The 13,461-nt window shown below is 42.4% G+C and overlaps 1 protein-coding gene across 3 annotated transcripts in view; it reads right to left on the reverse strand.

Annotated features, from left to right (window-relative positions):
* The window catches only part of PHACTR2 (phosphatase and actin regulator 2), a 240,140-nt gene that overhangs the window by 64,337 nt on the left and 162,342 nt on the right, over positions 1-13,461 (reverse strand). For all 3 annotated transcript variants that reach the window (XM_025204870.1, XM_006024244.3, XM_006024243.3), the window contains exon 2: positions 4,918-5,085. In XM_025204870.1, the coding sequence (XP_025060655.1) occupies positions 4,918-5,085 (168 nt within the window). The remainder of the gene's footprint in view (positions 1-4,917; positions 5,086-13,461) is intronic.

Here is a 13,461-nt window from a genome sequence, read left to right on the forward strand (position 1 = left end):
GGGCTGTTTGACCCCAGTCCTTTTTCCTGACATGGCAGGGGGTCGGACTTGATGATCTGCTCAGGTCCCCTCCGACCCTACCAACAATGAAACTATGAATGTCACATGTTGTACATACCTGTTTCCAGATAGCGGCACATCTAAAAGGCTTTGCTGTGATGCACAGACATAAAGTATACATTTAAAGATGTTCATCATTTGCTGTGCTAAGATTTGCCACCCTTCACCAGGCAGAGCTCCAACAGAACCCAATGAGAATTCTGCTTGCCTAAGGATAGGGAGGCAGGCCTTTACCCAATATTTATTTGCTACCTTATTGATATGGAGTTATTGAAATATATAATAACTCAATCTACTTAACAAATGTTTGCTATTCATGCAACTACTACATGCTTTCTTAAAGTTAAATACTACAGATCAGATTTTCCAAAGTTCACACACACTTTTGTGCATTTAACTTAACAAGAGAAACTCACGTTCTCAAGCTTTTCTGCAACCCACACGGTTTTTCAAGTAAAATACAATATTCTCAGGTAATAACTGACTCCAGGAGTTGGGGCTTTAACCAAACACTCTGATTTGTGTATGTATTTCTGCATGTACACATGAAAAATGTGTCTCTAAAAATTTGGGACCCAATTCACCATTACATCATACTGGTTTAATCCCATGGAGGTAAATGGAACTGCAGTGTAACAGAATGGAAATTTGTCCTGGCCATTAATTAAGAGAGAATAAATGTACTTTTAGGGGAAAAAACCCCCTCTCAACCAGTATACTACATTTTAAAATAAATACTATAAGTTCTTGGGCCTAGTGAACTAAACCTTAACTTCATTCTTTGGAATATGCATTGAATTTTCTCTATTAACACATTGTGAATTATAGGACCATTGGCATATTATGCATTATATAAACTAGAGCTTTAGCAGATTTTTATGTTTTATTAGCTGCTTTTAACATTATTCTTAATAAATATTCAACACAAGCATAGCTTAAAAGCCACCTGATAGCCTGAGTTTCATATTGTAAGGTCTTCTAACAGGGGGCTCTGCCCAGTTCCAAGTCAAGATCATGAAATAAAAGTTAACAAATAACAACTTTGGAACCAGCCTGGAAAAGTGCTTTGCACCCATCTTAAGGCTGATTTCAGAGCTGAGCAGGGGAGGTGTTCAGGATTTTGCAGAATCAGTTCTATCCAGCTGTTCTATGCTAATAAAGATTGGTTACTGGACAAGTTTAGTTGCCAACCTTGTCAATGGAGTAGGGGAAGGGACTTGTATTCGTAGTGGTACAGTATTAGACTCTTAAAGCCTTCTGAATCAAACCTATTTCTGTCACTCCCTATGCCCCACACAAGTGATCTTTGCACTTGTGTTACCTTGTGTGCATGATTAACATCCGCAAGTCATTCTGCAGCATAAAATGTCCTACAGAATTAGGTATATGAAAAGAATCACCCACTCAGTTAAACTCTCTAGCCTACATCTCTCTCTTCCTACTATTCATTCTTTATGCTGCTGGCCTATATTCCTTTATCAACTATATTATTCCTTCCCACCTTTTCAATGCAAAATGTTTTAACCTGTGTATGAGTTCCTCATAATGAATATGGCTGTCCAGTGTAACCTGAAGAAGAAAAAGTTAAACAAAGACTGAAATGCTAGCAAGGAAAAAAAAACAAACCACATCTGTAATACTGCTTTCCTCTCTCAGACCTAAAGAACTGTGCTGTGCAACCATGGATGAAATGAAGAAAACAGTTTGCTTGAATTTAAAAGTGTGTTCCAGGAGAATGGCTCTGTTTTTCCTCTCTGCTTCACTCTGAGATATCAATAACAATCACACTGCCAAAACAGAAGTCCCAGTGACAGCCTTTGCAGAAAGGTGTTAGCTTAACTTTTTTAAGTCTTCTCCTCTCTGCCCCTAAAAACATAAGTCTGACAATCACTTTTACATGCCCTGTTTTCTCTCTGCAGCTGAGATCAGTAAGCAGCATATTTAAAATTACAGTAGTTGTTTACAAGAAGTAGAAGAACATGCAAAAGCATTATAGAGTTTAACAGAAATTGACATGCTTTCCAGGTTTTTGCATGATGATATATAATACAGAATTACATCCCTACTGTAGTATTCTAAAAGATGGTTAAGCAAAGCTACCGAAATGTGATCGTTATTTATTTATATATGTTTTAAGGCAGCCAGCCAGCCAACCTTCCCTAACCTGGTTCAGAGGCACAAGCTTTCATAGGCAACAACCAACTGCCAGCTGTCGAGGAGATAGGTGCAGGAGTTTGGGGGAAACTGCACCTCAAGCTGCAGACAAGCAAAACTCATGACATGGGTGACAGTGTGTATGTTAAGGCGCAGCAGGGTGAAAGCTGCAGGCCTGCTAGGCCCTGCTGAGGCCATGAAGCCTGCCAGCTGTCGAGGAGATAGGTGCAAGGGGGTTCTGGGGCCCTGCACCTCTGGCTGCTGACAGGCAAAACTCATGACATGGGTGCTTGTGCAACTGTGTCCGTCTTGGAGGGAACTATTGCAGGCCTGGCTGCTAAACTGCTGTGTTACCAATTACCGATCAATCATTATGATTCACTCAGGGACCAGCTCAATACATAGTTGCTAGCTAATGTAGCCAGTTAATTAGCAACAATTAACACCTACAACCCCCACCCCCACCCCCGCACTAAGGAGAGGAAAGAATCAATACAGACAATCAACTGCCCCAAGACAGGCAGTCAGCTGCACAAGCACCCACGTCATGAGTTTTGCCTGTTAGCAGCTACAGGTGCAGGGCCCCAGAACACCCCCTGCACCTATCTCCTCAACAGCTGGCAGGCTTCGTGACCACAGAGGGGCCACCATCCCTGCAGCCTTCACCCTGTTGGGCCTTAACACATTGAGGGTCACCCATGTCATGAGTTTTGCTTGTCTGCAGCTTGAGGTGCAGTTTCCCCCAAACCCCTGCACCTATCTCCTCAACAGCTGGCAGGCTTCGTGACCACAGAGGGGCCACCATCCCTGCAGCCTTCACCCTGTTGGGCCTTAACACATTGAGGGTCACCCATGTCATGAGTTTTGCCTGTCCGCACCTTGAGATGCAGTTCCCCCCAAATCCCTGCACCAATCTTCTTGAAACTTGGCAGGCTTTGTGGCCTCACCAGGGGCCACCACCCCTGCAGTTTTCAGCCCCTATGGTGTAACACATAGATGTGACATTAGTTTTGCTTTCAAGAATTTGGGGTGCAGTTCCCCCCAAAGCCCTGCACCAATCTTCTTGAAACTTGGCAGGCTTCATGCTATCAGCAGAGGCTAACTCCCCTGCCAGTTTCATCCAAACCAGACAAAAAACAACAAAGTTATAGATATTTCATTGATTCCCCATTATACCCTATGGCTGGATCTCCGAGGTGGCTCCAAAGCTTTGGAGTTGCTTCAGCCGGATCGAAGCAGGAACCCGGTCCAGAGCTCCGGATTGGATCCCTGGCATCCGAAGCAGCTGGATCTGAAGCCGGATCGAATAGCTGCCTACTCATACAGGCCTAGTAAGTATAAAGGTAGCACTAGAAGTAACATACCTTGGCTTCATAACCATAGCTCTTTGCTAATCTTGGGTTAGGGGAAGAAGCAAGAAATTTACAATGCAGATGCTGCAGTCAATGATAACAAGACTAAAGGAAGCCCTGCCAATGGGGACGTAAGAGGACTAAGTGGCCTACAGGAAGGAAACAACTATTCACAAGGCTGAGTTAGGTTTTGATTCATGTTGTTTTGAATGGACTTCAGTGCACCCAGTGGTTTGCCCTGTCCTTGAAAAGAAGGTATGCTTCAAAATCCAAAGCAACATGATCATTTACTATCATTGACTCCCCATCACAGATTTCTCTGGCAAAGTAGGTTTTTGCCTATCAGAGTAGTAGCATCTGATGAAGTGGGTTGTTGCTGATGACGTGGGTTGTTGCCTATGAAAGCTCATGCTTCTCTGAATCTATTGGTCTCTAAGGTGCCACTCTGCCCCATCTGTCAGATTTCTCTGGAAGAAGGCAGAATGTGGAACAGCATTTCTCAATAAACAAGTCTTTTTATGTCAAAAGAATAATACACAGTATTGATCCTATATAAACAGCAATTTCTTTCAAAGTTGTTACTGACAGGATTCAGGATAGTAGGGTTGGAGTATTGTTGTAGCAATGATGGTCCAGGAAATGTTGGAAGGCACACCTTTTTTGTGATATCTTTTACTAGATCAATTGTATAGTTGGAAGATCTGCTGGATGTCAGACATCAGATGCCCTCCTCGGGTCAGCTCAGGTACCCTTCCTCAGGTGACCTAAGGGTACCTGAAAGCTTGTTTAACAGCTCTCCCAAGTGTACAGTTGGTTCAATAAAAGATATCACAAAAAAGCCTTGCTTCTCAAGGATTCCGAATGGAATTTGAAGTAATTGTTTCCCAGGGAATGGAGCAGTTTAAGTTATATCAAACAGTGGGCCTAAAATGAATGACAATGGGTGCATCTACACATGCATTAATGTGCTGTAGTTACTGCACATTTAGTTTAGTACCTATAATAACAGGTACTAAATGCACAGTAACTGGAGCTATTGCACAGTAGTGCCAGCACCTATTTTTTTAGTGACATTAATGTGCAGTAGACTAATACGCAGTACACTAATTCTACTGTGCAGTAGACTAATGCACAGTAGACTAATTGCACTAGCACGGCTTTTGCCATGACATGCTAATGCGCAGTAGAATTAAGCTACTGCGTATTTAGTATCTCATGTAGATGCGCCCAGTGATTCTTAACCATCTAATATGCTTCAGGACCCTTTTAAGCAGTGCTGTCTAATGGCCTCATTTACCTTTAAAATATATTAAATTTTTTTTCCATATTTAATAAAAGAACCAAGGCATACCTGCTGATGTTTCTCTGAATTTGTCACTGGTCTTCTTCTTCCGCCATTTCCAAGGTTTAAAGATTTTACCAATGGTAGAGAGTTTGCCCTTTCTCTTGAAAGGAGGAGTCTGGGATCCAGGCGCTGGTCCATCAGAATTTGCAATTGAAGCCTTGTCTAACCCATCAACTGCATGAAGAAGAAAAATAAAACATTACTGAAACAATAAGTCTTGGGAGAAACTCCATTCTGCATCTAAATCTGCCCATTATCAGATTGTAAAGTGCTATGTGGGCAGATACTGTCTTCAGAATCCAGATTAGATTTCAGTGAATCTAATAGTCCCAAAGCAATTGTCAGCTCAGATCCCTTTGTTCTAAAACTGTTCAATATTTAGAAATGGTTAGAACATTTTCATCAAAAATATTTCAGATAAGAAAGGCCAACATTTTTTGAACCAGAATATGTTTGGGTATCATCCTGAGTTCTGGAAAATCCTGCCGCTTGTGAAAACATTACAGTGAAAAAAACTTGTAATGAAAAAAAAAAGAATATTTTCTATCATCAAAATGTTCACAGAAAGGATAATGAGCTTAAAACCTAACTATTCTGGAATGGGTACACAGAAACATGTCAAATCGATATCCTACACAATCAGTAATTGACAGGGGGTTCTACTAAGATACCTTATTAAGAGGATTTAACACTAATCTTTTGGGAGTTTATCAAAATTATGGCTGGCAAAAATATTTAATGTTTTTTGGTCAACAAAAGATTAACTGATTTACTATTTACCATAAATCACCTTGATAATTAATTTTGTATGCTAGTTTAAGTACCATTCCACAGCATATAATATAATTACAATGTACAAACATGAATTCCTCTAATTTTCAGTATGAAGTTTACTATTATTTATTTATATTTCAATAAAGGCTTTTTTTAAAAACAGAAGACAATAGGTGGCACATTCTAGTTCTGATCTTGTAAACACAAATATATGCTTAACTGTAAGTAATGTGAGTAGTGTTATTGAAGTCAATCAGACTAATTACATGTGTAAAATTAAACGCATGCTTATGTTTTTGGAGGATAAGGATTTTTATGATGACTTTGATTGATTAGCATTTTTCAGTTATAACTGGTTAAGAACACATTTGAAGCCACTGTTGACAATAATCAATCTGTACATAAGAAAGTGTTTTACAAAGGAGGGAAAATAAAATTACTTCCATTCTATTGAGACTGAAACCGAGGCACGGAACAGCTAAATGAACCATGGCAGATGCAGGGAGGAAAATATAGATTTCTTGAATCATGAGCCTGTGTCCCATCTACTTGGCCCATAACGTCACTATGAACTCTAGCCCTCTGGAAATCAATGTTTGTTTGATGAGATTATATTTGTCTTAGACTTAAGTATTGATTTGAGATGTTTAAAATATTCATTGCTGTGGGAGAGCTTGAAAACACTGATGTCAGCCAGTTTAAAGCCAAGAAATGTTATTCTCAATATTCTGTAACAAACAAATGGTCAAATTGATCCCTAGTGTAACTCTAGTAAATTCTATAGAGTTAAAACTAAGAAGCCAAATGCAGCATTTACTCAATAAACCTGAATAAGTTAGGCTGTTAAATGGCATATATCCTGCACTGCCAGGCGGATGAAACAGATGTCATAAGAGGATCTTTCCAAGTCTAAATGCAATTATTTAAATCCTCTAGATGGGTGACTTGATACTTAACTTTTTAGTAATTACCTTGAAAAAACAGAATGCTATAAAATAGAATGAAGCTGTAAGGAGGGTGCTACCACTAGATTTAATAAAGATAATCAGTGGTACAGTAAAAGTTCTGTTAAGTGGCACCTTACAAGCCAGCAAGTTCTATTAACTGGCATGCCAGCTTGTAATGTAAAGTGAAACCGGAAGTACGCACCGTGGCACTTCTGGTTTCTCCAAGCCCCCACGGCCTGGGGCAAAGCAGCCTGTGCTGCTGAGCCCCCATGGTCTAAGGCATAGCAGGCTGCATGGGACCCACCTCCCTGTCCCTCAGGGCCCGCAGTGTCCATGGGAGGGGTGGCAATGCCGCAGGAGGGGTGGCAACGCCTCAGACATGGTGGGAGAAGTGGCGGCCCAAACAGGCAAAGACGCCTGTTCGGGCCTCTCAATTAACTGGAATATTTTGTTATCTGGAGCCCCCAATTCCCCATGGGTGCCAGATAACAAAGCTTTTACTGTAGTACCAAACTGTAACTGGCCCTTGCACAGGTTCAGAGGATAGGAAGACATAAGAAGTCTCCCCAGTTGCCCATTCTGAGTGAGAAGCAGTCATGACCTTAGACTATCACAAGGATGACTCTTGGAGAGTTAGATCCATCCTACTTGGAATTAATCAGCTGCCTCCCAACAAATTCTGAGAAACCAGGGAGGAGCTGACAAGTGAAAGAGCACTAGAAGGCTAGGGACAGAAGTTACACACAAACCAGTTTAAGTCATCAGAAACTGGTTTAAACCTGTAGCAGAATAAAGTTCAGTACACATAAACCAGTTTAAAAATGGCTGAAACTGATTTATGGTAAACCTGGTCAAGTGTAGTCTCAGATTTAACTGATTTGGGTCAAACCAGTTTGTGAAACTTCTGTCCAAGACCCCTTCCTGGTTCAAGTAAAATCAGAGTCCCCAGCATGCTTTCCAGCCCTGGGCTGAGCTGGGCTGTGCTGTCTGCTCTAGCAGAGAAGGGTTGGAGGGAGTGGGGGGAAGGAGGCAGGGACTGCTCCCCCCCCCGGCAAAACCTGACTGAGGTCTGGGGCCAGGGAGAGGGGTTAAATCCCCTCTTCCCCCAAGTACAGAGCTGTTTTGCCCTGCTAAACTTACTGAAAGTTACTGCTGGCTGCAACTGTGGACTACAAATCCCAGAGGCACCTGGAAAAAGGAAGAGGAAGTGATGAGCAACTCTGCAGAATCCTGCTTCTCTGATTCTGGACTGCAAATCCTAGTGACCTCGGGGGCAGCAGGAAGAGGAAGCAAACACACAGCCCATGCTTGTTACATGCCAGAGAGCCATGCTCTAACACCCCCCCCAGGTTCTGGCTTGAGCCACTGCATGCATGTGGCTGCATTTCCTGAATCAAAGGTAAATGTGTGTCCAGTTGTTTCTCAGTTTAATCTGCAACTTAGACTAACCTACAAAGACTGAATTGATTCAGCCTCATGCTTTTTGACTGTCTGTACTTAGCCAAAAAGCCTGCAAGTAACTTAGTCAATATTGAGGGCTGTAGGTAGCAGCAATTCTCCTTCATGAGTCCCTGGGCCAGGAGAAAAAGTACAATTTATGTCTGACTGAGGTAGAAAGCCTGCAGAATGCAATCCTTTATGGCAGGGGTGGGCTATTATTTTGACTGGAGGGCCATTTGATGAGTTTTGGTAAGCTGTTGAGAGTGGCACACTTAAAATCTTTCAGAAGATATAATTTTAACAAATTAAGGGTAAAAAAACCAAATTGTATACTAAAATCCAAACGTTTACTATAACGTGTATTAATTTTAGTTAAATACTAATTTTTGTCCAGATTTATGTTTTCTTGAGAAGTGTATATAGGAGTGATAGCAAAACATTTCAAATTATAGTCAAATTTACACCATTTGTAACTTGTGTGGAGGGTGGGTGCAGGGGGTGTGTGTGCGTGCATGTGGTGGGCTGCTTGTGCACTGGGTCCCAGAAGCTGGCTGGGGGTGGAAGGAGGAAGGTAGGGGGCAGGGGATGTGTGCAGCAGAGCTCACCCGGATAGTGCAGGTGCAGCTCTGGTCCATCCCCCATCTGGCCCATGGTTGCAGCATTCTGCATGGGGCTGAGCCCCACCTGCTCTCATCCAGGGAAGCCAGAACTGCGCTCCAACCAGGGTAGTGCTCAGTTGCCCCAAGCTCCAGCGGCTCCTCCTTCTCCTGCCCCTGCTGTGCCGTTCCAGGCAGCAGGCAGCAATGGGAAGCAGAGGCAGTGGCCATGGGGACACGCTGGGCAGCAGATGCCCAGCCAGGCAGGAAGGAAGATGCAGCTGGGTGGCTCTTGCCCCAGCACATAGGACCCCAGCTCTAGCTCCAGCTCCTGGCCACCATCCACTCACTTCCCTGCCCAGAGGCTATTCGTGCTGAGCAGACAGGCTGAGAAGAAGGCAACCAGAAGCTGGAGCTCAAGCCCTGCATGCTGTGGCAGCAGCCACCCGGCTGTAAGTAGCTTCCCCCCCACTTGGAGTGGTGCAGCAGGGGAAGGAGATGGATCTGTGGAGGTGGAGGGAGCTGAGTAGTATCCAGGCAGTTGCAGCCACACTGGGAGCAGCCCCGTCAGGAAGCTGTGCGCGCTGGCTGGGGCTGGTGGACTTGGGAGGGAGCACAGTATGGGCTGTCTCCAATGGAAGCAAGTGGGGCTCAAGCCCCATGCGGAGCACTGTGGGGGCAGCTGTGGGCCAGATAAAATCAATTGGCAGGCTGGATCCAGCCCATGGGCTGTTGTTTCCCCACCCCTGTTCTATGGAGTATATAAATCCCTGCAGGAGACCTCCTGTTCAGAGGGGAAAGGCATTGCTGATGTGCTAAGCTCCTGTTTCAGTCTGGAGAAGTAGATACAGAGTTCTGAAGAAATGGGTCTAGTATTCTGCAGCTGGAGACTGTTCTCTGGATCAGGGGCCAAGGAGTTGGTTGCTGGCTTACAGGGTGCCTGAGTTCAACACAGTGCAGGGAGTGGATCATGGTCACTGGGCCCTCTTCCATATCATCACTGACAACTATATCATATAATTCCTTTCATAAACTGATCAGGTCCCTAGTAAGTTTTTTGCACCTGTCATTCCTACTGGAAGTACTGTGACTTCCAGAGCTCCCCATAGGGCTACGAAATTTCTTCATTCAGTTGGGCCTCAGTGACAATATTTAGCTCTATATTAATGACATATTCACAGGTTTACCACCATCTGTAACTAAAAAAAAAAGTCTCCTTTTCAGATGAACATAGACTTTCCTAAGCAAAGAAGGGCATCAATTGAGTGGCACATACTTCTATATAAAGAATAAGAAAAATTCAGCTCTGGAAAAAAGGATTCAGAGCAAATCTTTCTGAAGATAAACAGAGAAGAAGTCCATTTAATAAACAGTTGCCCTTAGTTTTATTCCTTCATTTTGAATAGTGGCCCAGAAGAGACCTGGGTGCAAGAAACAAACATGGCCAGATTTTGTATGCTGATTTAGAATTACTCTATCAGGAAGGACACGATAACATTTCTGGACTAATATGCATTCTAATTCAAAGGAAAGCATGGATTAATATATTCTGTTACCATCTAACACTGCCTCCAAGAAAGTGATTTCACAATGAAGTGCCATAGCATTGTGGAAAGATTTCCCTAGAACTGTTACTTCTCATCCTAGAAAGACTTTGAGGAAACCGGTGTTTCAGATTTACATTATTTGTTTTTACATGCCATACGTTACTACAGAATAAAGGGATATATTTGCACCTCAGAGTGCCAACATGCCATCTTTTAAATCATTATAAGTACAACACACGCACTGAGACAAAGACCTGTTAGCTTGGTCCCTTGCATTGCTGACAGTGCCTGGAAATCTTGGCTTTTCCCCTTCATGTGCTCACATGCCCTCTATACGCAATAGCTATTCACTTTGACATTAGGACATCTGGTAATACAGTCTCTGTGGATTTTGTTTGACGTGATTTCAAACTTTTGCCCCATCTGCAGATTTTTCACCTGAAAGCCAGGAGGTAGCTAATTTCACTGACTGCAGAAGGAAATGAAAGGCAGTTCATTTCAAATTAAGTTGCCAAGAAAACAGTTTTACATTTGGACAACCAGGTCACATAACTATTTCTTATGATTTTATTCACCTTCTATTCATTCTGTCCATTTATTGGTGTTATTTATTTGCTACTTTATATTGTACTATTTGATATTATTTTAATGGACATCCTTTTTGGAAGCTAATAAAGATGCAAGAAAATCTCCACTCCTTGGCTCCAATTCATGTGATCAAATCCATCCCAACTCAGGAAAACACTTAAGCACACTCTCTCCTGAATAGAGCTTCCAGTAGGTAATTCAAGAACATGTTAATTGAAAGAGGACTTGAAAAACATTGTGAGGGGTTCCCTTGAAAAGTTTCTATTTAGCCCCTTGTATTATCCAGCTGTATCTTAGGCCCAGATCCTGCAACGGGTTCTATTTGGGTAGATGTTTGAGCCCTTGGGGAACACCACTGAATTTAACAAGGCATGGCATGGATGGAAGGGGCCTCCTTGTGTAAAGGTGCTTGTGGACCCTGAATACTGTTGTGTGACAGTGCAACACCAGGCAAATAAGGAGATCTAAAGGTGCCCACTGTGTGACAATCATCTTTGCCCATTTTCCTTAGTGATAAGTTATCATGTAAGCCTGCACTACTATCAGGGGCTGTCAGACAAACAAAGCAGGAGATTTAGGAAAATCAAAGTTGTAAATAACTTCAATCTCTGAACATACTATTTCAAAATGCACAAAGCTGATATTTGTCATCCTGAGCACTTTTTATTTAGTTAAAATCTGTAGAAGGTCATACTGTTGACCAGCAACTAAAAAGCCAGGCCTGAGAACCACCCAGCTGATCCACCTCTGCAGTGGTGATGAAACAGGCACAAGGGCGAAGAAGGGTATCAAGCTGCCTACCTGAACTGCAGACTGCCAGAGCAGAATACAGCACCCTCGCAGGCTGCCCCAATTCACACTGCAGCACCCAGGGATCGCCAAGGTGTAGAAATGCTCCAGACATGCTACCTAGCACAGGCTGCCTGTACTGAGTAGCTTAGTACCTGTCATAGGCACCCTCACGCTTTTTAAAGAGGGCCTGATAAAAAGGCCATTATAGCCTGTGGGAGTATTCCCAGTGATTTCAAAGGACTTCAATTAATTTATTCCTTGTAGGCCTTTCCTAGAGAGTAGGTTTGAAAAAAATTAATGAAAAGGAAAAAAAAAAAAAAAAAAGAACTATCTTTGTCACAAATTGCTTCCTGCTTTCACCTAACTCTACTGTTGGCAAAACACCAGCTAAAGGGAATCAAATTTTACTGTCTGGTTCTGGGATAAGTGTGCAGTGTTAACAGTCAGGAATAAAACCCACATATTTTTACTCATGAATTGGACTAATTCTATTTGGAATAATTTAGGGAAATGTGGGACATCCCTAAGCTATTTTTATAACAACTTTTTAGAGTGCAACCACATTTTAATAATTACAAGTTGAAAATTCTTTGATTATAGTCTGCTTTTAATAATTTGAGTGACTGCTCATTAGAAAGATACGTAAAACACGAGTAATTAAGTAGCTAGCTACAACAAACAGACTGTACTCAAAGGATTTTTTTTATGCCAAAAAATGTTGCTCAACTTGCACAGTTGTTGAATGTTATAATTCTTTTCTCCACCTAAAATAGCAAGTCCATGTGAATTTGAATGCAACTTTGAGTTCTGTGGTCACTATTAATATGAACACTAAAACAATATTCTAACATAGTTAAATGCTACAGGGACATTACCTTACAAAATGATAACATTACAAATTTACACAGTGCAAATACATACAGCCTATATTATACATATAAAATTTGAGCTACAGAAGCAACATTCTTCAATGCGTACCTCCAGAGATTGTGTTACAATATCATATTACAATTGTATTAGTCCAGTGGAGCACAAGATTGGGCACCAAAGTTTCTTAATTCTGCTTCTGCTTACAGCTGTAAGTCTTTTATGTAACCGTTAACAAGTCACTTAGGGCTGGATCCAAAAAAAGCATTTGTGTACAATGTAAGCAGAATTTAGCTGTCTAAGACTAAGGGAGAAATCCAAAAGAACTTCTCCCAACTGCTTCTGTGCCTGACAGTCCACAGATGTCTAAGTTTTCTGGTAGAAACTTATTTAGATGCCTAAAATTCTGCAAGTGCATATGCCCACAGGTGCCACCATCTTGTCTGAATGGCTGAGTTGCGCATCTTGTTTTAAATTTCACGCCCAAGGTTTGGGATTCACAAGTGGGAAATCCCTATGACAGAAATAAAACACAAAGTTCAGCAGCTACGGGCACTTTCAGTCAATATTGGTATGCCCTCTTAATAGCTCATTTATTGGAGCACCTGCCCAGGATATGGGAAACCCAGGTTTAATGCCCTTCTCATCCTGGTGGGTTTCAAACCCACAGTTCCCCTGAAAGTGTCAGTGGGGACCAACCTTTTTGGAAAGCATGCCACAAATTAAAACTTGCACCTTCGCTGACTACCACTCCGATGCCTTTCCCCTGCCTGATCTGCTGCTCTGCTTTCTTTAGGATCTGTGCCACACACAGAAGCTGCCCATGGCAGGGGGTCAGACTTGATGATCTGCTCAGGTCCCTTCCAACCCTACCAACTATGAAACTATGAAGCCAGTTGTGGCACTCATGTCACAGGTTGGCCATCCCTGCTCTATGAGATCAGGTAAGAAACAAGGCGTAGTGGCTGGGGGCTCTCCTGTCCGGCTGCATCAAGGGAC

Source organism: Alligator sinensis, unplaced genomic scaffold (assembly GCF_000455745.1).
Source record: "Alligator sinensis unplaced genomic scaffold, ASM45574v1 scaffold153_1, whole genome shotgun sequence".
NCBI classification, from domain to species: domain Eukaryota; kingdom Metazoa; phylum Chordata; order Crocodylia; family Alligatoridae; genus Alligator; species Alligator sinensis.